The sequence below is a fragment of the Schistocerca serialis genome, chromosome 4, assembly GCF_023864345.2.
Source record: "Schistocerca serialis cubense isolate TAMUIC-IGC-003099 chromosome 4, iqSchSeri2.2, whole genome shotgun sequence".
Taxonomy (NCBI): Eukaryota; Metazoa; Arthropoda; class Insecta; order Orthoptera; family Acrididae; genus Schistocerca; species Schistocerca serialis.
Window position 1 is genome coordinate 273,614,056 of NC_064641.1, and position 26,594 is coordinate 273,640,649.

At 44.1% G+C, this 26,594-nt stretch overlaps 1 protein-coding gene across 1 annotated transcript in view; it reads right to left on the reverse strand.

The window, feature by feature from the left end:
• The window catches only part of LOC126473833 (ATP-dependent translocase ABCB1-like), a 213,264-nt gene that overhangs the window by 16,875 nt on the left and 169,795 nt on the right, over positions 1–26,594 (reverse strand). The window contains exons 16-20 of the mRNA XM_050101158.1: positions 26,204–26,362; positions 25,889–26,092; positions 22,800–23,041; positions 13,069–13,228; positions 248–442 (exon numbers count right to left, since the gene is read on the reverse strand). Of these exons, the coding sequence (XP_049957115.1) occupies positions 248–442; positions 13,069–13,228; positions 22,800–23,041; positions 25,889–26,092; positions 26,204–26,362 (960 nt within the window). The remainder of the gene's footprint in view (positions 1–247; positions 443–13,068; positions 13,229–22,799; positions 23,042–25,888; positions 26,093–26,203; positions 26,363–26,594) is intronic.

The following is a 26,594-nucleotide window of genomic DNA, read 5'->3' on the forward strand; positions in this document are numbered from 1 at the left end:
AATTCCCACTACTTGTTCTGTCCTGTGGGTTTAGCAGGGCATCTCAACTACATTCCCAAATATGTCTCTAGCAGTAAGAAATCTATCTTCTTTGTTTCTCCCCTTAAGATTTGATTTTTATACTTTGACCGTCATATGATTTTCTGAAACAACAGCAGAATAATTTGTTCCTTCAGTACGCTATGGATTCGATTTTTTGATAGGCGTCGTTCTCGGGAACTGGACCATCGATGTTCCCAGCACTCACCACAGTGCCGGAATTGGGATCGTAGAACCTCTGGAGCAGCTGCACGCAGGTGGACTTGCCGCCGCCGGACGGCCCCACCAGCGCCACCGTCTGGCCAGGCTGCACCGCCAGGTCGAGTCCTCGCAGCACCTGTGCCCCGGGCCGCGTCGGGTAGCAGAACTCCACTCCACAGTACGACACGTCTCCCCTGGTCACCTGTAGCAAATCATATCAAGTGTGTCTTTAGCAGTAATTCGTTGCAACATAATCCGTTTTGTAGGAGCCAGTGAAATCAAATAGTTCAAATGGCTCTGAGCACAATGGGACTTAACTTCTGAGGTCATCAGTCCCCTCGAACGTAGAACTACTTAAACCTAACTAACCTAAGGACATCACACATATCCATTCTCGAGGCAGGATTCAAACCTGCGACCGTAGCGGTCGCTCGGTTTCAGACTGAAGAGCCTAGAACCGCACGGTCACTGTGGTCGGCTAGGAACCAGTGGAATCATACACTAAGACAAAGAAAAGACATACCGTGAAGGTATTTTCCGAATAGATGTGACGTTCATGTGCAGACAAACAAATAATTACAATTAAAAAAAAAAGATGATTTGTTCAGTGGAACGAGTTTCACAAACTGAGCATTCGTCTACCTTTGGACGTTACACAAGCAATTATCCGGCTTGACATTGTTTGACAGAGTTGTCGGGTGTCCTCCTGAGGGACGTCGTGCCAGTGCCAAACTCTCACTTTGTGTGGACGGGCATTGTCTTGAAGGAATGTAAGCCCGGGATGGCTTGCCATGAAGGATAACAAAACGGGACGCAGAATATTGTCGAAGTGCCGCTGCGCTGTAATGGTGCCTCGGATGACAGCCAAAGGGGTCCTGCTGTGAAAATAAATGGCATCTCGGACCATCACTCAGGGCTGTCGGACCGTACGGCAGGCAACAGTCAGGTTGGTATCCCACCGCTGCCTGAAGCGTCTTCAGACACGTCCTCAATGGTCATTGGAGCTCGGTTCGAAGCAGGACTTATCACTTGAGGCAATTCTACTCCGATCAATAAGTATCTAGGCCGAAGACGGGTCCGGACACGTCGCATTGGTAGCTGATGATGCTGCACTACAGCAAAATGTGCAGTTACTGGACCACAGAGACCGAGATAACTGAAATGTCTACAGTTTTCAGTACCCACAAAGAACAAATTTACCAGAATATCCACAATCTAAGGAATCAGACTAAGGAGTTTTATGGCGTATTTTAATTAACAAAGACAAACAAGTGATGTGTTAGAAAGTAACCGTTTTGGAATTCGGAAAATTACCATTTGATTTTAAGAGATACAGGTGTATGTATAATTTTATATGACGTGGAATTTATTGATTGTGTGACAGGGGCGAGCAGAAAATACCTGTTTGAAGGCGTTGCTGCAGCATATAAACAAGGTAGCGTGACTTCGATGCGGGTGTATTAGCAGCGACTTCAAGCAGTGGATCAGCGGCATGCGCGCAGAAACGTGAAGTATGCCGACGTTACTATCAAATGCTTCCAGTCAGGACCAACGGGCTGTCATTCTTTTCTTGACTGCCGAAGAATGTCCATGGGGCAGCATGTCTGTCGAAAACCACTGTTCTGGAAAGGTGCACCAAGATCCGTTCTGGTCGCGATTCGACACGAGATGCCGGTAGATATGGGAGGCCAGCGCAATCAAGTTACGCCGACTCAAATGGGAGACACTCCACTAACCGCCCTATAGTTCTGATTTCTCTCCATGCGATTATCACGCCTTTGGTTGCTCAAAAAAGGTCTTGAAGGGTCGACGATTCCTGTCGGATGAAGATGTGCAGCAGGTAATTATGGACTTCATTGCGATCCACAATTCTGTTTCTTCAAGACTGTTGGGATCTTAGAGAAGAAACCAGTGACATAGCATGCTGATCATGATCCTGTTTTTATTCTGACTCCCACATCCTTGGAAAACAAGCGAAGTTTTTTCGCTTCTTCGAAATTTAGGGGAATTAGTCTCTAGCGAACCATAGACGCTACTTGGTTTGATCCTTTGGCACATTCATGTTCCAGTCAAATGTACAGAACCGTGTCAGTGTTCTGGGGGGGGGGGGGAGTCCGAGGAGCCCTGACAGACTGTGAAGTTGACAGGAATAATAGGCCACTTGGTCTGGCATTTTTTGTAGAACTAGATTCTTTTGACAATCGTAGCCGCGACTTATTTCCCCCTCGTTATTTTCTTTCGGCTTTGTGTAGAACATGTCAGCTCTCATTTTGTGGAGTTTGAGACATGTTTGTAGGCTCTCCTTTTCGGCACTTCGTTTTTCTGCTTCAGTACAATTCCATGAGTTATTGAGATGAAACAGCTACAGACCTCAGAACGTTTCCTGGTCCGTACGTCCTTTCTTGACAAGAGACCGATCTTTTGTAATCATCCGAAAAGTTACATTTTTCTTTCTATTCTTAGTTGTCTTCGTAAGCTATCGCAAGATAATTTTATTAGACGGTAAACAGGCGACAATATTAACATCTTGGCAAAAGACCCTCCTGTAGCAGTAGTATTTGAAAACATTTTCAGAGTTCTCTTTACTGTACATGTTCCACAGCTTCGTTATTCTCATGTTCCACGGCTTATTTATGGTCAACTTGCTACTTAAATAGACTTTTTGGATGTTGGTTCTTCGCGAGTAGTGACGTTCTAAAGGGCTGAACTTGTGATTTTTCACACTCTCATTTTCTCGCTTCATACAAATTCGTTCTTCTGTCACCTCCTCTCGTATTAGTGCGAACTGCATATTTGTCTAAAATTTTGTGGCACAATGTGTAACCTTATTTTTCTTAGTTTTTAAAACTGACAAAAAAGCTGCTTTGCAAACAGCAAGATTTTCGATCTTCTCGCCCCTCTTTTTGGGTAAAGAAAAATGGGTGGTAATGGTCCGCTTCTCTTTTCGTCCTCGCCTGATCTTCTTTTAGGGGACGTGGTAGAGCCATGTTGAGCTACGTAGTTGCTTTGCCACTCTCGGGTTCTTTTCTGGTAAAACGTTTGGTGAATTTTTCTTACGTCTTGCATGTTCCAAGTTCGCTACATCTCAGTTTTCCGAAGAGATGTTTACAATCAGGCAACTTTAGGAAGGCTTTGCGTTTGTATCTGAAACACTCATCTTTAAGTGCGTAGAAGCATAAGCAGTGACGAGGGGGGAAGGAGGGGTGGCGGGGTGGGAGGCACATCAAATGGTTCAAATGGTTCTGAGCACTATGGGACTTAACTGCTGAGGTCATCAGTCCCCTAGAACTTAGAATTACTTAAACCTAACTAACCTAAGGACATCACACACATCCATGCCCGAGGCAGGATTCGAACCTGCGACGTAGCAGTCGCGCGGTTCCAGACTGTAGCGCCTAGAACCGCTCGGCCACTTCGGCCGGCGGAGGCACATCACAGATCTCTTAAAAGTAGGCAGAAGTTTGCACACGCAGATAAAACAGAAATAAATTAAAAAATGAGGTACCGTTATTAAACCATATGACTGATAGAACAGTTCATTTTTACTGCCAAAACCGCCTCCTTCCAGTGGTTGCTAAAATCCTCCCCAAAGTTGGGCAATTCCTGCAAATTTGAAACTAGGAACAGTCTGGCAACAGCCTAAGTATAGTGCGAAGTAAAACTATGCGCTGTCGCGTGCATTCCTTGCTGCTCGTTTTGAGATCAACTGCATTGCGCACACATTTTCTTTAGTTATGCTACGCGCTACACTTACTTTGTTGCCAGATAACTACAAATTTTAGTTTTGCACGAATTTCTCATTAAATTGGTCAGATACAGCCAATGTGTAGAGGAGAGCACAGATCGTACCACAATTTGTGGAGGTTATATCATAACAATTAGCGTCAACAAAGTTTTATTGCATAACATTGTTTTAGTAATACTTTTCATCTTTTTATCTTTCTGTTCTGGAAACATTTCTCTTCCACTGAACGCGACGCATCTTCCTTTTCTGGGAGGAGCCGTCGCCCTCGGTCTTCTGGTCAGTTGCAACTACGACGACGGGTTCGACTTCTTGCATAATTCCTTCTAGATCAATCACTCCCACTTTGTTTGTACCATCTTCTGCTTTTAAACTGTCCAAAAAATCATTTTCTTCAAAATACTCAAATAAGTCAACAAACACCCTGCTGACCAGGTGAACTGTGCTTGCCGGCTTATATTTCGACAGTGCATCGGTAGTGAGAGCTTCATTGTTGAGTACGCATTCGCTAACTCTGAATAAGAAAAATATTCCTCCTAATCGTAACAAACTGAAGCGTAGCTTTGAACGTCTAGAATGGTAAGTCTGATGTCAGTTAGCGTGCTTTGCATCCGGACATAGCACGCTGATCGCCGTGCCTGTTGAAAGTGGCATGTTTTGCAAACGTTAGACATTTTAGCGGGCTTTGTACCCGAAGAACGCGATTTTCTACAGTCCTTTTCAACGGTTTATAGTGAGTTTTGCAACCTAAAAGCTATTCCATCGCTAAAGCGCTGAAAAAATTTGTACGACAGTGTGCCTAACTCAAAACCGACAAAAAATGCGTTTAACGGCATTGGCACCGGGGCTACTCATTTGTAACAATGGCTGTAGCTTTGGTCCTGGCTGCAGACTGCTTTGCGGCGACTTTGGAGTCAGAATAGACTGCGCCATTCAGTTTTGCGGTACAGTCAAGGGAGCTGAAGGATTGATGGTGCTTGATAACCTTATAAGCTGTTGTTAGCTCTGCATCAGCAACGAGAAATTCTTCCTGGGCATCTTTCTTAATCATGACTGCACAAATAGGGTTTGTTGTCGATGCTACCGTGAATCTATTTGTATGAGTCTTGGTAGAAATGTGGTGCCTCACATCTTACTTATCTCCATCAGTTACTGAAATGAAACAGCAGATTCGTACTTCCTTTCTTGACAAAAGACCGCTGTTTTGTGTAATCATCCGAAAAGTGATGCTTTGTCTTTCCTTATTAGGTGTTTTCGTAAGCTATGACAAGTTAAGTTTATTGGACCGTAAACAGGCGACAATTACACTTCAGTCATCGAAGTACACGTCACTATACATCTCACGCCCTATATACTCACAGCAAACGTTTCAAACATTACTAACATGCGCTCGTTGTTGGTACTACGTTTAGAAAGAATCGTCTTATCAGATCGCTATTCAAATGGGATCTACTTGATTCTTCCGCGTGGCACTGGTTAAATAGTTCCAGCCCCATACTACTGGAGATATCTGGTATTATCTCGAATGACGGCGCTAGATCTTATACATGCAACTCCATCTGTGAGACGACCCTGTCAACATAAAGTTGTTGACATAAATAAAACTACATGAGGCTGTGTTTACATGTTGCGCCAACAGATGGCATTACTTTAGTACTTGAGCCAAGCTCGTAACAGTAAGTCGGAAAATCGGGACAAAATTGGGTCTTTTCGGAACAAGAAGGTCCATAACGCTGACGGTTCCACTGTATCGCACGGATGCCAATCCTAGTTACACCAACAATGAAAGGTAAAACGCCTTGGCAGAAGTTTTACATACGATCAGTGCAAACGGATGGACTCGAAAAGGGCCATTTCCTAGTTCTGCATAGGTCTTCACAATGCACCGACAGAGCGCGATTGGTTATGATGTGTCCAATTGACGATAGAAAAGCAAACCGTTTACAACTTTCATCTAACAATGCATTGACATACCGTTCTAAGTTGTTTGATCTTAGCGATTTCGCAGGAAGCTTAGCATGCGCCGCTAAATCGCGTTGTACGGGTGTCTGATGAAATTCTCTTATAATCCATCCCAGATGAATCCGTTGGAGCATCCGTTTTCCAATTACTTAGTGGTAGATGTGTTTCCTAAGCGCATCCAAATTTCGCCCACATCTTCGATTAGGGTGATCAAATTATTTTACAGGCCAATGAACGGTGCCCATAGCTTTCAGCCTAGGGGAATGCAGACGTTTGGTCTGCAGCAATTGTGTTTCGGGACAACTTTTGTAGATATCCCTTCGCCTCAGCGTCAAGTGTGATACCAAATTTCACCAGGCTGCTGGATATATTAGAATGTTTCTTGCTTTGTTCGCTGGAAATGTTGCTCATTAAGTGCCAACTTGAAGATCCTTAGCGTCACTCTGATATCGCGCCTACTTGCTGTAACCTCGTCATGCAGCAACGAGCTGAAGTGATTACAGCTAATTAATGATGGTACTGTGCTAATAAACGCAGTTACCTTTAAAATGTCGCTGCTGTTCAGTAGAACATGCCCAAAACTGAATTAATTTACTGAACTGCGCTCCTGACCGAAACGAATGGAAACCTGCTTTATACTGAAAAGGATCCTACCGTCAGCTAACTTCAAACCGTACCAGCAGACTCAGAGGGGTTGGTTCTATAGTCACGCGTCTCGAATCCGAAGTCCCCGAGGAAAACCGGTAGTAGCAAAGTATCATGCACCACAGTTTAAGTAAATAAACATGGCGAAATCGCAGTGATATCCGTATGAAGAACGTTTACAATTCTGCGAGCTACGGGCGTGGTAATTAAGATAACAACGCGAACTAATACGAGGGGCGTTCAGAAAGTACGCTCCGATCGGTCGCGAAATGGAAACGACTATGAAAATCCGATAAAGCTTTGCACAGATGTGTTGGGTAGTGTCTCTAGTATAACCCCAGTTAGCATCACGTCGCTCTTCTCATTTCTGAGCTCGCAGTGAGTGCGTAAAGATGTCTAGAAAATAGTGTCTGCCGCCAAGTACGAAGGCCTGGTGAGAAATTTCGCCTGAAGCTATGCAGCTAACATTACATAACTGTCATGCTGTTTCGTCTTCACGACAATTCTCAGCCGCATTCTGCAGGGGCAATGAAGATGCTCCTGCATCGTTTTCAAATGGAAATGTTAGATTACCCACAATACAGTCCGCAATTGTCTCCCCCTGAGTTTCATCTCTGGTCACATGAACCGCTGTCTTTGAAGACAACATTTTGACACAGACAACGAGGTGTAGGCCAGCGTGGAGAATTGGCGGAAAGCACTGGCGGCTGCCTTCTATGATGAGGCTCTTGAAAAGTTGGTACAACGCTATGACAAAAGTCTAAGTCAGAACGGCGACTACGTAGAGAAGTAGCTGAAAGGTGTAGCTAATTGTTACAAGTAAAACATTTCTGATGTTCACTGTGGTTTCAATTTGGCAATCAATCGGAGCTTACTTTCTGAACAGGCCTCGTATTGTTGAACTCAGAGCTGTCAATTATGCAATACATTCAGGAGCGAATTACTTTTATTGTGTAGTGTTATTCTCTCTGGATTATGAATGACACCACAACTAATCTTCCAAAATCTAGAATGCAGAAGAACAAACTAACTTAAACTGTAAAAGTCTATAAACATGAAACTGTTTTAATAAGGTCAGTAAACGGCTGTGCGACACTCATATTTAACACGTTATGTTTGTGTATACTTTCGAGACACCAGCCTACGGTAGGGACAGTCGGTAGGTATTTTTGCAGCTCTTTGAAATTGCCCTGTCAAACTAACATTCGAACGAGCTGAAGCAATACGCCACTGTGGGTAGTGACGTTTTTCTCTGAAAGGAGGTTGGTTTTTTTATAGGATTTCAGTACACCACATTATTCCCCGCTCTTTTGGCTGCAGAAGCCTGGTTTTCAACATTATCTCGGTTCAATGCGACGGGCATACGCCACGTTACTGTAAATGCCTGGCGTCTGCAACCCCAGCTGGTCTTCGGTTGAGCCAAGTATATCTTTGACATTTTTCGGTGCGCGAAAGATGGTCGTTATTTCGTGCTTCTTTAATATTCTTGCGATACATGCTATACAGTATTGAGTGCGAATGTGGTATGTAATATATCGGGCAGACACAACGATGTATCTCCCAATGCTGTACTGAACACATCAGGAATGTACGACTACGAGAGACAAACAAGTCTGCGGTAGCAGAACATAGAATTATAGAGGGACACACATTCGAATTCGAAAAAAACGAAAAAGCTGTGCAGCGTCAACGCATTCTGGGACTCGATCTTCAAAGAGGCAGTGGAGATACGTCTACACAACAATTTACTAAACAGGGATAATGGTTTTCAGCTCAGTGCACCGTGGAATCCCACAATTGACAAAATACGTCAGGAACGCTCCGATCTGAAGGCAGCGGCGTCCGCAGACAAGTTGGATAGCCACCGGGTCTCGACGCCTGTCCGCGCCGCGGCCCTCTCCCCCAGCCTCCGCCCCCCCTCCCCCTCATCACCGCCGACGCCCCCCCCCCTTCCGGAAGAGGAACGTGATTGGCCGGCCTACAGAAGCGGACGACGGACAGCAGCTATATAGATATGCAGAACACAGCATCCCGACGTAACCTCCAGAACAGGCGCCAAACTGCAACAACTAGCGCCCATCCACCACTTCGAAACATGGGGTCCGGTCGAGCTCACACATTTTCCAAATAATGGAGGCAGGCCCGACGTGTTAGACATAGCTCTCACTAGGAGGATCGCAGGGTTTGTGGCCGCTAGGACAATCAACAGGATGTCCTCAGACCACAACCCAGTGATTCTAGAGGTCGATGTGGGAGAGTGGGTAACACTCCCACGGTACCAGACGTCTTACAACCGTACAGACTGGGAGCGATATCGAGAAACTGTCGCCTCTGATATCGCTCGCGCTCCGCCACCTACCGCCGAAACCGTAGAACAAGCGCTACAGGACTTAACAGGCACCATCTTGCAGGCGGGGGAAGAGGCCACCCCTCCATAAAGGGATGGCCCACCGCCACAAGTACAGCTCCCGGAACACTTGCTAGCTCAAATTAGACATAAGAACAGAGTGGCAAAAGAGTGGAAGATCACCAGAAATCTGGCCACCGGGAGGCTGCTCAATCGTCTACAGAGTGAACTGAAGGTAGCGCTCACTGAGCACAGAAACCAGCAATGGCAAAACCGCCTCACAGCTCTCAAAGTAGACGATCATACACTATGGCAAGCAACCAAATAGTTCATAAAAAGACGTGCTAGGATGCCGCCACTGCACGGCGAGCGGGGTTTGGTCTACAGCCATGCTGAGAAGCCCTTGCCGACTGCTTCGAGAAGCAGTTTCAAGCGGCAGAACCCCAGGATGAAGAGCATGAAGAGGTAGTCAGTCGTCAACTGGCTGTCTTCCTCAATGCTGAGGAGGACCCAGAGGACGAACCCACACTTTTCGCCCCCGAGGACGCGGCAAAAGTAATTAGGTCCCTCCTCACAAAAAAGGCGCCAAGACACGACAGTGTCACCAATCAGTTAGTCAAAAATCTCCCACCCACGGCGATCACACACCTCGCGAACGTCCTCAACGAGATTACTCGATCCCACGAGTTTCCAGCTTGGTGGAAACATTCGGAAGTGGTCGGGATACACAAACCAGAGAAAGACCATCTATTACCGCAGCACTACAGGCCGATTAGCCTCTTGCCAACTCTCAGCAAGATCTATGAGCGCCTCCTACTAACAAGGGAACCTCCCCATCGCACCCCCCCCCCCCCTCACATTTAGTTATAAGATGGCACAGTGGATAGGCCTTGAAAAACTGAACACAGATCAATCGAGAAAACAGGAAGAAGTTGTGTGAAAAAATAAGCAAAATATACAAACTGAATAGCCCATGCTCAAGATAGGCAACATCAAGGAAAGTGTGAACTCAGGAGTGCCGTGGTCCCGTGGGTAGCGTGAGCAGCTGTAGAACGGAAGGTCCTGGGTTCATGTATTCCCTCGAGTGAAAATTTTACTTTCTTTGTTTTCGCAAAGTTATGATCTGTCCGTTCGTTCATTGACGTCTCTGTTCACTGTAATAAGTTTAGTGTCTGTGTTTTGCGACCGCACCGCAGACTGTGCGATTAATAGACGAAAGGACGTGCCTCTCCAATTGGAACCGAAAACATTTGATCGCAAGGTCATAGGTCCACCGATTCCTCCATAGGAAAACACGTCTGATATATTCTATACGACACTGGCGACGGCATGTGCGTCACATGACAGGAATATGTTGTCGACCCACCTAACTTATACACTTCGCGAATGGGTAAAAAGATTCTTCTACCTTGCCCGATTTAGGTTTTCTTGTGGATGTGATAGTCACTCCCAAAAAAGTGATGAAAACATAAGAGTTTGTCATGTAAACCGGAAATAAAAAATTAAAATTTTCACTCGAGGGAAGGATTGAACCCAGAACCTCTCGCTCCGCAGCTGCTCACGCAAACCACGGGACCACGGCGCTTCTCTCTTCAGAAATGCCTATATATTGCCTATCTTGCGGATGGACTACTCAGTTTGTATATTTTGCTTATTTTTTCATAGTTCCACACAACTTCTTCCTGTTTTCTCGATCGATCTGTGTTCAGTTTTTCAAGGCCTATCCACTGTGCCAAATTATAACTAAATCTGAGGGGGGTGCGATGGGGAGGTTCCCTTGTAAGACCCATACAGGAACATATTACTAGAGATCAACTGCTGCCGGATTTCCAATTCGGATTCCGGCAGAACCACAATGCCCACACAGAGGCTACTGCGGGATAGTGCTACTAGATGTAGCCAAAGCCTTTGACTCAGTATGGGATAAAGGGCGACTGTTTCCCGGGAGCAAAGTTAAACTGATCAAAAGCTATCTCACGAATAGAACTTTCTGTGTCAAAGTAGAAACTGCCACCTCCAACAAAAGGCGTATTCGTGCTGGGGTGCCACAGGGATCGGTCCTGGGGCCCGTTTCGTACAGCCTGTCACTGCGGACACACTAGCGGCCCCTCTGGTGCACACTGCACAGTACACAGACGACCCAGCCTTCTAAACGGGAAATGCGGACAAGGACCTGGTCATCCGTAGGCTACAAAGGGTTTTAGATGACACAGAAACTTGGGCCCGTCGCTGGTGCATCACCATCAACTCTGAAAAGGCGCAGGCTATGCTGATTACCCGCAGGCTTGGAAGACGCGAACCTCCTCAACCCCGCCCCCTCCATCTTCATCTAAACGGAACCCATCTCTCCTGGCGCAGAACCGCCAATTACCTTGGTGTAACCTTGGACTCTCGTCTTACGTGGAAACCCCACATAGACGAGGTCCACATGAAGGTCTGCGCCAGAATGTCCATCCTATACACAGTCCTGAACTCAACCAGCTCCCTTCCCTGCACAGTGGGAGTAAATGTGTACCAGGCCCTGATCCGGCCAGTAATGGAATATGCATGCCCTGTCTGATGATACGCGGCAAAGCAGCATCTGGACAAACTCCAGAGGCTGCAAAACCGCGTCGTCAGGAGGGCACTGCACCTACCCCTTAGATTCCCGACTGATGATATGCACGCCGCTGCCGAAATCCCACTCTTCAAAGAAAGATTCCAAGATCTGACAAGGGCTTTCTACGAGAGCTCTTCCAGATCTGGAAATAACCTCATCCACTCCTTAGGTCGGTATGACATGTTCCGTGACAAGCACAAACGCCCTATGACGATCTTCGACGACGAAGTTCAAGAGAACATCCTTATATCAAAATCCTAAACCTCTTCACGCCCCCAAAATAACAATCATCTCGCCAACCTCAGCCAAGTACCAGACACATACAGAACATTCATCACATTTCACAGACACCAATAAATCACACACAAATTCTCACACACAAGTACACAGACGAGGAAAAACCGCAAGGCTACAAACTCCCCCCACACGCTTCCCCAAAGAGAAGAAAGTATTAGATGTGTGCGAGCGAGCATCCCAACACTTCGATAAAAGATGATGGGTACGAATCTCATTGAAACGTTGCGACAAGACGACGCCACCACTCGGCTGATAACCCGAGAAGAATTCATCAGTGGAATACTCCGAGAAAGACTGCCACCGCATAGACCGTGCTATGTCTCTGCAGACATTCTGCAAGCACCTACAAATATCTGCGATGCTCTCGTTTTCCGCGAAAGGAAACTCAGTGAAAGCCCTCTGCTTTGGAACGCACCTCTGTTACAGATGCGATTTTGGAGGCTACGTATAGCGCCGCTACCTATCGGAACTTCATGACACTGTAGGGGGTGAAGCGGGAATATTCTACGATGTCCCCCAAAAAATTCCGCATTTTTGCAATCGAAACTGGTTGACAAGAAAAGCGTTGCATTACTTACTGAACGCTCCTCGTGGCATAGCAGAAGCAAGACCAGATCTTTAACGATAGTACTCGTTTTGTCAGGCCCTGTGGGTATGTTATTCACGTCTGATGTAGTAATGCACAATGCTTATCCTATAAAAGATTAATCTATTTGTTTTATAAATGGTTTTGTGTAGTGTTTATCATATTAGTATTTCATAATTATGATATTTCTTGACATATTTAATTTATGTGCGGGACAGGGACTCTAATGACATCTAGCTTTTCTTGAAGGCAGGGCGTCTACAAAACTCAGAAGGTAAGAGGACTGTGGTCGCAGACTAGAACTTGGATCCGATTCTCATTGATAGTCGACAAACGACTTATTTGTCACAACCATTAATACTGACTCACGAGTCTGCAAAGCATTATGGATGCAAGGCATAACACAATTAATCAATGATAATTAACAGAGTTTTGTGAGTTTTCACAGGAGTTGTTAAATGGCATTTTGTAGAAAAAGCTTTCAGTTTTCTGTAACTTTGGTACAAATTTATACGTATGAATTAAAGTGTGATATAACAACTCCTTTTAGGCTGATAATAATAATCATTTCGTTGTCAAACAGTACTCGTATCATCGGTCACAAGCGATTTTCGCGGCATAAATGTACTCGAATAGTATATTTTACTCACCCATGTATCTTCTGCAGCGACCCGAGGATCTGCTATCTTTGATTGCCGGTTTAGCAAATGGAATAATTTCGAAGCAGCAATTAGCCCTTTACGAACACCCAGAATGAAATACGGGACGTACGTTAGGCTGTCACTCACATTGCTTAAAGCGTCAGAGACCCTGAAAAAAGGAGTGAATTATTTGGAATTATTCAAGACGAGTTACAAATTAAGCAGAAAATGATCACAAAAATGTTTTTTTCAGTCAGTTGTTAGGTCTAAATGTAATTGCCATTACACCAGAGCCTAGAACGGACAACCCTGGCCTGGTGTAAATGTGCTGATTTACGGATAAAGTTGGTCCAGAACGCACTCGTTACTCCATTCCAACGAAGTTCCTCGTTCCAACCAGAGCTTCCTCATTTCCCAAAGCCGTTATCTGATACAGTTTACCTAAATTTCTCTCCCTCTAAACCCTCTATATCAGAAAATAATATCACTTCTGTACATTGCCGGCCGGAGTGGCCGTGCGGTTCTAGGCGCTACAGTCTGGAGCCGAGCGACCGCTAAGGTCGCAGGTTCGAATCCTGCCTCGGTCATGGATGTGTGTGATGTTCTTAGGTTAGTTAGGTTTAAGTAGTTCTAAGTTCTAGGCGACTGATGATCTCAGAAGTTAAGTTGCATAGTGCTCAGAGCCATTTGAGCCACTTCTGTACATCTGTTATTACATTTTGTATCTTTTACAACGCTACCATTATTATAATTATTATTATTATTATTGCTTGTATTGGTAGCAACAGTATTAGGTACACTCATAACATTTTTAATTCTATTGATATTATTTTATTACCGATAATCATATTAAAGTTACTGTCATTTCTTATGTATAAAATACTGTATAAGCAAAGCTCTAGAGTCATATAGGAGAGAGAACTAGAGAGCCTAGTGTAACGAAATCACATACATAAATAAAAGCCGCGGGAGGTAGCCAAGCGGTCTGAGGCGTCTTGGCACGGTCCGCGTGGCTCCCCCCTCGGAGGTTCGAGTCCTCCCTCGGGCATGGGAGTGTGTGTTGTCCATAGCGTAAGTTAGTTTAAGTTAGCTTAAGTAGTGTGTAAACTTAGGGACCGATGACCTCAGCAGTTTCGTCCCATAAGATCTTCCAACAAATTTACAAAAATAAATAAAAACAAATATCCTCTTCCTCAAAATACAGGTTTCCCTTGTTTTCCACTCATCGCCACTCGTCAGGTGTGGGCACTTTCTTCAGTAGGCCTCGTCTCCTACCGATCGTCATTACCCCATTTGTTGTACGGTACCTATTGACCTCCACCAAAAAAATGGCTCTGAGCACTATAGTACTTAACTTCGGAGGTCATCAGTCGCCTAGAACTTAGAACTAATTAAACCTAACTAACCTAAGGACATCACACACATCCATGCCCGAGGCAGGATTCGAACCTGCGACCGTAGGGGTCGCGCAGTTCCAGACTGTAGCGCCTAGAACCGCTCGGCCACTCTGGCCGGCGACCTCCACCATCCTGTACCCTTTTGGGCAGTCAGTCACAAGCCAGCGCAGATATGCAGAAGGACTTGATACTGATAGCACCTTTATGAATGAACCTTGCTAAGTTACAGGTAAAGACAGCCAACGGATCTGAAGCGGAGGAGGACCTGTGTCCAAACTGTGGATGAATCGGAGTCATCTTATAAAGGAATTTGCATGGAGTGGGAAGGGTGGCAGACCGTCTACTGCTCTTACGCTGAGTTTCATCTGCAACGCAACCAGGGGAAATCCTAATTACTCAGAATCTCCTTAAGAGCAACATCCGGAACAATTCAAGTATGACACCCGCAGGAACGAAAATGGACAGGCAAAGGAATACAGCTGGAATTACCGAGTCATTAACGTTGGCCACGGTGAATATAAGAACACTTACGCGTAAGCAGTCGCATTCTAGAAAATTCTCCTCTTTGTAAAACGACATACCGACATCGTCTGCAATAGTGTATTATGCGTATTATGCTATTGTTACTCAGGACTGCACTCACATATCGATAGGATGATGGATGGTGAGTAAGGCCAATTCAGAAATAGCGGGTCACGGATGCCCGGCGGCAGCTGGTCAAGGATGTGGCACGGACGAGTCCTGAGCTATTCTCACTGAAGCGGCACCGTCACAGAGGCATGACATGCCCGTGCTACGAATTAGGGATGGTGGTTATCGCTGAAACCACCTTTTCTCGGTTATATCCGTTGTTTTCCACACCAGTTTAACCTGACTGTTAAAATCGTTCAGAATACCCTGTTTCTGAAGTAACCAGTGTTCGGTTGTGTATTGCTATTGCTTCCTGTAATATACGTAGAAATTGAAGGAAGATGGAAAAAATTTTGACTCTCTCAGTTTCAAAATAGAAAAGTAATTAGGCATTTAAAAGTAAACTTAATATATCCAACGTTCACTGCCCGTCTCGAGTGACAAAAGTGATAAAAGATTGAATACTACAAAAAACCACCAGTGTTCTCCTACTGATCCAAATTTTTTTAAACTCTGCTCAAAAAGCGTATTGTACTCGGGGATAACACCACTATTTAGGAATTATGAATAGTCAGTGCTGGAGATTGAAAACTGCGGTTGGGAACTGTTTCCCTGCTTTTTTTTTTTTCCTCATTAATTTGTCCGTTTTCAAGGGCTACAACCAGATAAAGACATATTATGTAGACACAACCAGCAGATCAGCTAGGACTGAATTGTCGTTAAGTTTTTAATTTGTTACTATTACCATAAATTCCTTCCTCTTATTATTTCACAGAAATGGCAAACAATTTTTAATGTTTTAAAGCAAATGGAGCATTGTACTTCATCGCTACGCAACTTTGTAAAAATGTTTCCAAACTAGAGTTGGTGTCATTCAGCAACGCAACGACAGCGAGATACTACCTTATGACCAATCGGGGGCAAGTATTGATGCGTACTGCGCATACACGCGTGCCTTAACCCACGTCGCATGGCCAGTGGCGCAGCTTGGGGGAGGCAAGGTGATCTATCATGCCGCGGGCGCCACTTGCAGACGGGCGCCAAATGGGCTTTAAGGCAAACAAGGTTTTCCGGAAAGTGTGTTATTATTAGAGTAAAATCTATGTGTCACCTACTTGTACGTGTTTTTGGAGAGAGGGGGGGGGGCCAAGAAAGTGTTATCCTCCGTGCGCTTAGGGGAGGGGGGCGGAGGGTGCCAAGGAAGTGTTATCCACTGGGCGCCTATGAGAGGGGGGGGGGGGACGGAGGGTGCCAATAAAGTGTCGTGCCCATGGCGCCGGTTATGTTCGCTACGCCACTATGCACGTACCATGTGTTTGTTGCTCGTTACTGTCGGCATTGTTACTAAAATAGCACTGACCGCTGTTCCAGTTTTCTATAACAACGCAATATTTCAAACTAATGCAGATTTCACTATTATAGTTACTCCTTAGTAACCACTATTTTGAAAAAGGTTTATTTAAAAAGAAAAGTTTTAGCGCTGCTGCTGTGGTTAATTGATCTTTCGGTTGTTTTACTCCTCTATTAGTAAAAAATAAAAAAAAATACGTTTTATAAACGAGACCAAACAAATACCAAAAAATACCGGTTTTCAGAATTAAAATGCCGGTATCGGTTTTAACTTGTCGGTTTTCCCGTCCCTACTACGAATGGATCAGCATATCTCGTCCTAATCAGAAAAGATATTCACGCATTGGATCTTTTGTAACTCGTGAATATTCAGCAACGAAGAAGATATGGAGAAGATCCGTTATGGTTGAAGAAACGGAAGAAATACAGTACATTCGATGCAGTGAAAAAATTGGAAACCTATCCCGAACGTTTCCAGCATTTTTATAGAATGTCTCAAAAGTGATTCCATATTAGGTTAGACAAAGTGAAGGACAGCACTGAGGGAAAAGCAACAAAGCTCGAATGCTACGATCATAAATTCTATCTTTCGTATGATTTTCATTTGAACGTAAACATAAACATTTCTGATTTTATGAGAGATGTTCAAAATATTACGACACTTTTCCAAAGTCTGATCATCCTTAAATATTTAGACGAGAAATTCCTCGTCATAGGGCATAGTTTGCTACCATGTGATAGAGATTCTTCCACACAGAAAACTGGATTACGGCCATTGCCAACGCCAAGAACAATGAATTCCTATGGTATAAAACGGAACCAGACGATTTCAGGGTCCTTAGCGCACAAGGCCAAGGGCTGTGCAGAGGATCATTCAAAATAACTGTGTGTTTCAGGCTTCACATTTCATTTGACAATCCTACGAAGGGAAAGTCATAACATCCAGCAACCATGGATTTGTCAAGGCACTGCAAAGATGCCGAGAGGTGCTGGGAAAAGGTATCTGTCGCTAGATAACATTTTAGTTTTTCCTATCTTGTGCGATAAAATTCTGCCATTAAAAATTGACAAGAAGAAAGCCTTACTTGAGGTGTGGCACTGTATTCCAGCTGGAAAACGTAGTTTCTATAAGCTGGTACTGAGTGAGTAGTGCATTTTCACACCTGTCTGGCAAAAGCCAATGACAAAGGTCAGGAAATATAATGCTGATTGCACAATATGTTTAGTGTAGCTGCAGCAGGAATAGTGTTAAATTTTTCCGTAACTTGTGTTGCTGCTTGTTGCAGGAAGTGGTGTTTTGACCTGAAATGTTGTACTTTCTCGAAATAAGGTTCGTATTTCTGCAATACGTAACACATAAAACCCGAGCTTTTCAGCAGCAGAACGTTGCAACTGCACAGATTCAACGTTGCTCGTCCAGGAAACTAAAAATCATTTGGCTGTTTCTCAAAGATAATGTTAGTAATTGTGTAATAACTGTTGTAAGAATATGTTAAATGGCGTTTTACCTCATATACACTGCCTGCGTCGAGAAAGCGTAAATATGTAAGCATAAAATAGGTAAGAAAATAGGAAAGCATGAAACATCCAGAATACAAAACAGTTTAGTAATATCAATAAGAAAATCCTATTTCTCATTCATTGCTCCATGGAACAGACGTCACTTTTTCGACAGTATGTGAACCAAAATTGTTATTGAATGTTTCGGGAAAAGAAAAAATTACGCATCTATACTATTATATAAAGACATGTCGTAGGTTAACATTGTTACCAAAAATCTCGAATTGTTCTTGATCGATTGACTTCAGATTTTTTGTACTTTAACAAATGTTCGGACAGACATAGGTTACACTCTTTTTAAAAATATATGTGGTGCATAAATTATATAAAAGGGCAAGATTTTTACCAAAAATCTCGGGAAGTTCTTGACTGATTTACTTCAAATTTTAGTTCAACATTGTTACCTAAATTCTCGAAAAGTTCTTCACCGATTTACTTCTGATTTTTGTATGGGTAATGGACGATCAGATGGACAGAGAATACACATTTTTTAAATGAAGAGGAACTGTTACAAAAAATCTCGAAAACGTCTTTGCATATTTACTTTTCACACGATACTTTAACAAAACTCGACGGATATATATATATATATATATATATATATATATATATATATATATATATATATATATATATAATAGGCAAATGACGTTAGCAAAAATCTCGAAAAGTTCTTGAACGATTTATATCAAATTTTTCCAAAATAATAACTGTTCAGACAGATGTAGGCTATACAGGGTGTTTCAGAAGTGTAGATCAATAATTCACACACGGAAAATACATGCGAAAAGTAGCTAAAAAACCCCAATAAACATGGGTCCGCAAATCAACCGTTGCCGAGGGATCGAATTAATTCGAGTTGGGAACCAACTGTAAACGCCCCTGGGTACTGCGGTATGTACTTTGGTATATCAAGGTTTGGGATCGACTGTCTGTTTATGCAAGCGCAGCTACGTGCCTTTCCCGCTTCGTCCACCGTGCCGTGCCGGGCTAGAAATCAGTTACGAACTGAAGGCACCATGGTCAGAGGTTATACCAATCAAGAGTACGCTGACATGCACTTCATGTACGGCAAAGCGAATGACAGTGCCCTTGATGGTGCATGATTGTATGAAGAAACTTGTCCTCTCTGCTGGCAGCCCGACAGACGTACATTTAGCCGGTTACATCAGTGCCTTAGACAAACCGGGAGCTTCACACAGTACTAGAAGGCCGACCCAAACTCATAACACCAGATGTTGAGGAAAGGGTGTTACGCATTGTACACGAACGCTCGAGTACTTCAACAAGGAGGATTGCTATCCAAGAGCGTGTCCTGAGTCATAGCACTGTATGGCGGATTTTACATCGGCAAGTACTCTATCCGTATCATCTCCAGCGAGTGAAAATCCTCATCAATGCAGACTTCCCTCCTAGGGATAACTTTTGCCAATAGGTGCAACAGTAGTGTACCCTGAATTCCATGTTTGTAAGCAGTATTCTGTTAACGGATGAGGCTGGATGCACTTGTGACTGTATTTTTAACTATCATAACTGTCACATTTGGGCCGATGTCAATTGTAAGGCAAAACACCTATCACGACATCAGCAGCGTTATTCGTTGAAATTCTGGGCAGGACTGCTCGGGGACTGCATAGTTGGACAACTCATCTTACCATGGAGACTAACCGGACGCAGTATATGCGATTTCTGTGGACTGTACTTCCAGCTGTACATGATGATGTCCCACTGAACCAACGCCTGAACATGTGGTTTCATGCATGACGGTGCTCCAGCATATTTTCATTTATGAATGCGCCGGCTTCTGACTCGGACGTATGGTCAACATTGGATAGGTAGCGGAGGGCCTGTGCCATGGCATCCAAGGTTTCCGGGTATAAATCCCATGGATTTCTGTGTGTGGGGTCAGTCAAAGGCCTGGTCTGCAGTACCGAGGTCAACTCTCTTCAGCAATTACGCTCGCAGGTTGAAGCTGCCTTCCAGCATTTACAGGATTCCCCAGGACTGTCTGAGAGGATTCGCAACTCATTTCAGAGAAAAGCTCAGTGTTGCATTCAGACGCATGGACAACACTTTGAACACCTACTTTAACGTTTAGATATGCATGTGTTTCTGGACAACGATGAGCCACAACAGAAAATGTATAGTATCTAGACAACGATTGATTTATGGACCAATGTTTATTGGAACTCTTTAGCTACTTGTGGTCTGTGCTTTCCACGTGTGAATTATGGACCATCACTTCTGAAATACACTGTATACTTCTTTTGAAACAAACTGCATAGATTCTCTCTTAAAACCGACGGCGAGAAAAAAAGTGCTATGGTGTGTAAACGTGTGGTTTAGATTTCTTTCTAGCAGTCAGTATTAATTATGATATCGGCAGGTTACCCATTAGAGAAATTATATTTCTCATGTATATATTTTTCAGTTTAAAAAAAATTGCATCCGTTTTATTCCTCACAATTGGTTTTAGTAGAAAGCCGGAAAGTTGTATATATGGTTCATCGGCTTACGATTAGAATACTACTACGGAATCTGCATCGTCCGAAACTTTGTAATCCTACCCATTCGCAGACGAAAACCATGCAAAACGTTATCATTGAAGCTACTATCCTCACAGATCCAGTTGCTGGTGAAGTCTCTCCCATACACAGTACACCGATGATCCAAACCGATTTACCCATCCATTTTAAGCTGGCTTTATTGTGCTTCAGTTATGTCTAATTGAGTTTGTTTAACGAGTCTGTCTTGACTTTCCTATGATTGTTTGCTTTTATCAAAGCATGTTTGTTTCTGCTTGCGTTTATGGTTACAATAAAATTAGTTAACTAAAACCACTCTTTAATTTCCGTAGCTAGATGAAGCTAATAACCCATTATTTCAATTAGTTTTTGTTAGGACCATTGCATTGTATTGTATTGTATGTTAACCGGGGGCCTAGAAACGTCCCCGCCGCAGCCGCAGTGGTCCACAACCCCACGACGCAGTGGTCCAGTTCACCCCTCCACCGCCCCACACCTAACTCAGGTTTATTGTGCGGTTCGGCCCCCGGCGGACTTCCCCTCCCCATAGAACGTCTCACACCAGACGAGTGTAACCCCTGTGTTTGCGTGGTAGAGTAATGGTGGTGTACGCGTACGTGGAGAACTCGTTTGCGCAGCAATCGCCGACATATTGTAACTGAGGCGGAATAGGGGGAACCAGCCCGCATTCGCCGAGGCAGATGGAAAACCGCCTAAAAACCATCCACAGACTGGCCGGTTCACCGGACCTTGACATAAATCCGCCGGGCGGATTCGTGCCGGGGACCGGTGCTCCTTCCCGCCCGGAAAGCCGTGCAAGGACCATACCGTGGACACATTGGTTAGGACCATTAATTTTACGACGTTTCCGCTGTGCAATAGCTTTTCATCTCATATCTGAGTCTGAGGGGAGAATAGACATCTCGATAGGCTTCAGTCGATACAGATCAAAGTGGCAACAGAGTAAAGAAGCTGCGGGCATGTTGGCACCTCACTCTACTCAACTTTGTTTTTAGCATCGTTCTGAAACAGCACATGTCAAACGCTTCGATTCTCTTCTAACCTGGTTTCCTTGAAATTTCAGAAATATCTTTCTCGAGTTAAGACCTTCGTTTATTGCTAGTTGACTTGTTTTAGTGGAAACATAGTTTTTGACTAAGCTAGACTGCTTCTTATGTCTACCATGTTTTGTCCCACGTAAGAGTATGAATATTTGCTTCCTAGGCAGCAGAATTCCATCACTTCCTTTTTTACATAGGTCAAAATGTTGATGTCAGCTTTGCTGATAATGTCATTTCCGATGCTCCTTAATCCTTTATAGTTCGATCATAACACGACATTTCAGCTTAAATGTATGTTAAGTACTTAATTACTTTTTAGTGAATTCATTTAGATTATTGAAAATCTAGATATTTCACACATATGATAAATATTCGTATCTTCTGCGTAATAACGAAGATAAGAGACACTCTTAGATTCGTAAAACACTTAGTAAATGCTAGTGATCATCTGTCACAAGAGGAAAGAATTACAAGAATTCACGAAGGATAAGCTTTCAAAATGGTACTAGACTATGGGCGTGGTGGAACTCCAAATTCTAAATGATAAAATTATTTTTGCTTTTAAACAGTAATCATTATCAGGAGCATTTTTTTTCCAAGCCAGAGTATCCATCAATGCTGACTGCAATAGAGACTTCAGGTGCTAAAGAAATAGTATCTGACAAGAGAATTGTCAGGAGACACCTATATCACAGCTAGCATGGCAGTTCCCTACTAAATTACTTCCTCCAATCAATAAACGCATACTTTTCGAAATTAAGGTTCATCAGCAGCTTAAAAGCTGCTCTAACGAAAGAATTTGTCAGGGTTTTAAGTGCACAGAGCGGATATACTTATTTGATCCATTTTTTATGTTCACAATTCTAAAATATACGTCTTTATATAAATTTCACTGCCGAAAACTCTTGAGCATATTAAAATTTACTTGTAGTTGTCTCAGAAACAGTATCACAAGCTACTCGGACTGAACACAACCAAGAAAATTAGAGCACCTTTTGGATGTGTTGCGAACCTTGTCTTACCAGAGATATTCCTCTACATTTCAATATCTGTATGGGTCAACCACAAAGCGAAACCTATGGAGATAGAAGTATATAGATACTACAGAATATTTTGCCATGTCCTTCTTGAATACCAGGTCGTTTCACTGATGGAGACTCCACAGTCAAGCCGGATATGTGCATCTGCAGAAACAGAGTCAAAGGCAGTGAACTCACTTGAAGACATCCTTAAAATGCATCCCCTCGGAGTGAATAAGTAATCCTCCGTAGTACATGCACGCGGCGTAAGACAGGGTGCTGATGTTGCCAGTGACGATGTAGACGGCCGATCTGATTTGGGAGCTGCGCTCCTCCCGCTGGAGCGCCGGCCGCAGCTCCGCCAGGTACTGCTGGTGGAAGTGGCGTTCGCGGCACAGGCCGGCCACGGTGCGGATGTTCCCCACCGTCTCGACGGCCAACTGCAACAGTGACATCGCATCAGTTGTGGCTGTCACTCCGTCCTAGGCTGTCTGTGAGACTTCGCATTACAATATTTGTTGATTTGAGAGGAGGGTTGCTGCCTTAAAGTACAAGAGTTGTCGAGAAAGTAAGTTTCGATCGGCAGTGAAAAGGAAACCACAGTGAAATCAGGAGTGGTTGATTTGCAAAAGTTAGCTACACCTTCCAGCTACGTCTCTATAAAGTCGCCGTTCCGACTTAAGACTCCTGTCGTAGCGTTGTACAAACTTTCCAGTACCGGTACTCTCCTCATAGCAGGCAACCGCCTGTGCTTTCCGTCAATTCTGTACGTTGGTCTCCTGTTCGTTGTCTGCGCCAGTCTTTACAGCCAACGGCTCGTGTGAGTAGAGAGGAAAATCAGAGGGAGCCTCTGCGTAGCTGTACGGTGGGTGATCAAACACTTGCCATCGAAACGGCTTCAGGAGCGTCTTTATTGCTCTGTAGTATGCGGCCGAGAATTTTCATGAAGGAGGAAATGCTTGACAGTTATGTTATGTGGGGTTGTATGAAATCAGGCGAAATCTCTCGGCATCTACATCTACATGGATAGCCTGCAAATCACATTTAAGTGCCTGGCAGGGAGTTCATCGAACCACCTTCACAATTTTCTATAATTCCAATCCCGTATAGCATGCGGAAAGAATGAACACCTATATCTTTCCGTACTAGCTCTGATTTCTCTTATTTTATCGTGGTGATCGTTCCACCCTATGTAGGTCGGTGTCAAAAAAATATTTTCGCATTCGGAGGAGGAAGTTGGTGTTTGGAATTTAGTGAGAAGATTTCGTCGCAACGAAAATCGCCTTTCTTTTAATGATTTCCAACCCAAATCCTGTATCATTTCTGTGACACTCTCTCCCATATTTCGCGATAATACAAAACGTGCTGCCTTTCTTTGAACTTTTTCGTTGTATTCCGTCAGTCCTATCTGGTAAGGATCCCACACCGCGCAGCAGTATTCTAAAAGAGGACGGACAAGCGTAGTGTAGGCAGTCTCCTTAGTAGGTCTGTTACATTTTCTAAGTGTCCTACCAATAAAACACAGCCTTTGGTTAGCCTTAACCACAACATTTTCTATGTGTTCTTTCCAATTTAAGTTGTTCGTAATTGTAATAACTAGGTATTTAGATGAATTTAAGGCTTTTAGATTAGACTCATTTATCGTGTAACCGAAGTTTAACGAGTTCCTTTTAGCACTCATGTGGATGACCTCACACTTTTCGTTATTTAGGGTCAACTGCCACTTTTCGCACCATTCAGAAATTTTTTCTAAAATCGTTTTGCAGTTTGTTTTGATCTTCTGATGACGACAGCGTAATCTGCAAGCAACCGAAGACGGCTGCTCAGATTGTCTCCCAAATCGTTTATATAGATAAGGAACAGCAAAGGGCCTATAACACTACCTTGGGGAATGCCAGAAATCGCTTCTGTTTTATTCGATGACTTTCCGTCAATTATTACGATCTGTGACCTCTCTGAGAGGAAATCGCAAATCCAGTCACATAACTGAGACGATATTCCATAAGCACGCAGTTTCACTACGAGTCGTTTGTTTGGTACAGTGCCAAAAGCCTTCGGAAATCCTGGAATACGGAATCGATCTGAAATCCCTTGTCAATACCATTCAGCACTTCATGTGAGGCACGGAGGCACTGCTTTCTAGGCGTCTTTATGTGTTCACTGTACGTTCAGAATTGCAAGTGTAACGTGACGCGATCTGCGGCCATACTGGAGACACAGCTCAACACACCTGTGCAAAGTTTCATTGTTTCACTGTGGTTTCCGTTTGGCGACCGATCGGAACTTAATTTTCGGACACCTCTCGTAGATGAACTTCACATCAAACCCTAAACAATTTTCGACCAAGCTGTCCGCTGAAATTTATCCATACGCATGTGACAAATCATCGAGCAGTTCGAAACCTAGTAATGGGACACACGTTCATAAACATCATTTGTCTAGATTGAATTGGTCCATTATGGATATTGTTCACCGTAACTATATAAAGAATGAATACAGATACAGACAATTGCGACTGATCACTTACGAAGATGAGCCCGAAAAGTTTTAAAAATAAAATTTAGTAGGAGACTGGTCACAGTTACCTGCGATTATAGTGAAAACATTTGCCTCGTATGGGAAACCTTGTACCAAAGACCAACAGTGACTAAGACCCAACTCCTGAAAGTCAGTACGTGGCAAAATGAATGGGACAATTGAGAAACGTGCCGAAGAATCCACCACATTTTCTTGTGAATCCGAGAACGCCTAGCCCTTGGTCACGTCAACGCCAGTCAGTGCATAGGTAATTAACCAATGGGAGATGGCCCATACAATGTTTACTTGTACAGGCTCAAAAGGAAAGGCAGGGAATAAAATGTTCTCGATTTTCAAGCCGCTTCAATTCGATTAAAATGTTCGAGCTTTCGATAGTTAACTCCGCTATACTCGTCAAGAGTAAACCCACTAGCCGCCGGGGCTGGGAAGGTTTTGTGCTTGTGTAGGCACGATTACAACATGTAGCACCAGTCAGAGACGGCTGAAATTACGCGCGTACGGGAGGTGATTTGGGCAGCTCATAGCAACTACGACCCGTCGCGGGGCTGAGTGACGTCAGGTCGCGCGAGGGGCCAGTGCCACAATTGAAACTGCCGGTTCTGCCTCCCTGCAAGGGTCAATCATCCGTTTTTCCTTCCTTTCGACATTCAAAGGAGGAACGAAGTGGCTTACGTTTACTGCAGCAGTGTTTATTATAATAATTTACTGACTAAGCGTGTGGAGAAATCACGGCAGGAGCGAATACTTACCTTAGATGCTTTCTCCATGGCGTCCCAGACGCTCATCATGTCCTCCAGCATCTTCCCGTGTTCGTAGTAGTGCAGCGCCACCGACGCCGGCAGGAAGGCGACGACGACGAGGCCCATCCGCCACTCGTGGTACGCGCACACGCCCACAGACAGTACTAGCGTCACCACACCGTCAAGTATGTAACCTATATACTGTGCGGATGCCTGTGCATCGCGGAACAGAAAATCATAGCTAGAGAAATTTCAGTAGCGAGAGTGTACGCGGGCTTATCACACAAGCGCTAGCCACTGGCGCTATGTATCACTGCCACTTACCGAGTGAACTTCGTGGATTCCAGACAGCCTCTCGCACAGCGCTCCTGTGCTGTTGCTCTTCTTGTCAAACCACGCCACCTCCTGCCGCAACATCGCTGAGAACATGAGGCTCTGCAGTCGATTTTTTAGTTTGGTTCCAGAGTGGCGAGAAGCGTACGTCTGCAACACACAAGAGTTGTCTACCCAGCCACGACTTCATATTTGCAGCAGAAATGATATTAACTCACTGCCGAGGACTGTCATACTCTGCTGGCCACTAAAATTGCAATAACATCAACGTTGAAAAAGATAAGATTTTGCTTATGCTGGGTGCCTGTATGATGTAGAAGGAAGAATGCATGGTTAAGCTTGCATGTGTTTTTTTCGGGGTGCGAAATTTAGTACATGGCTC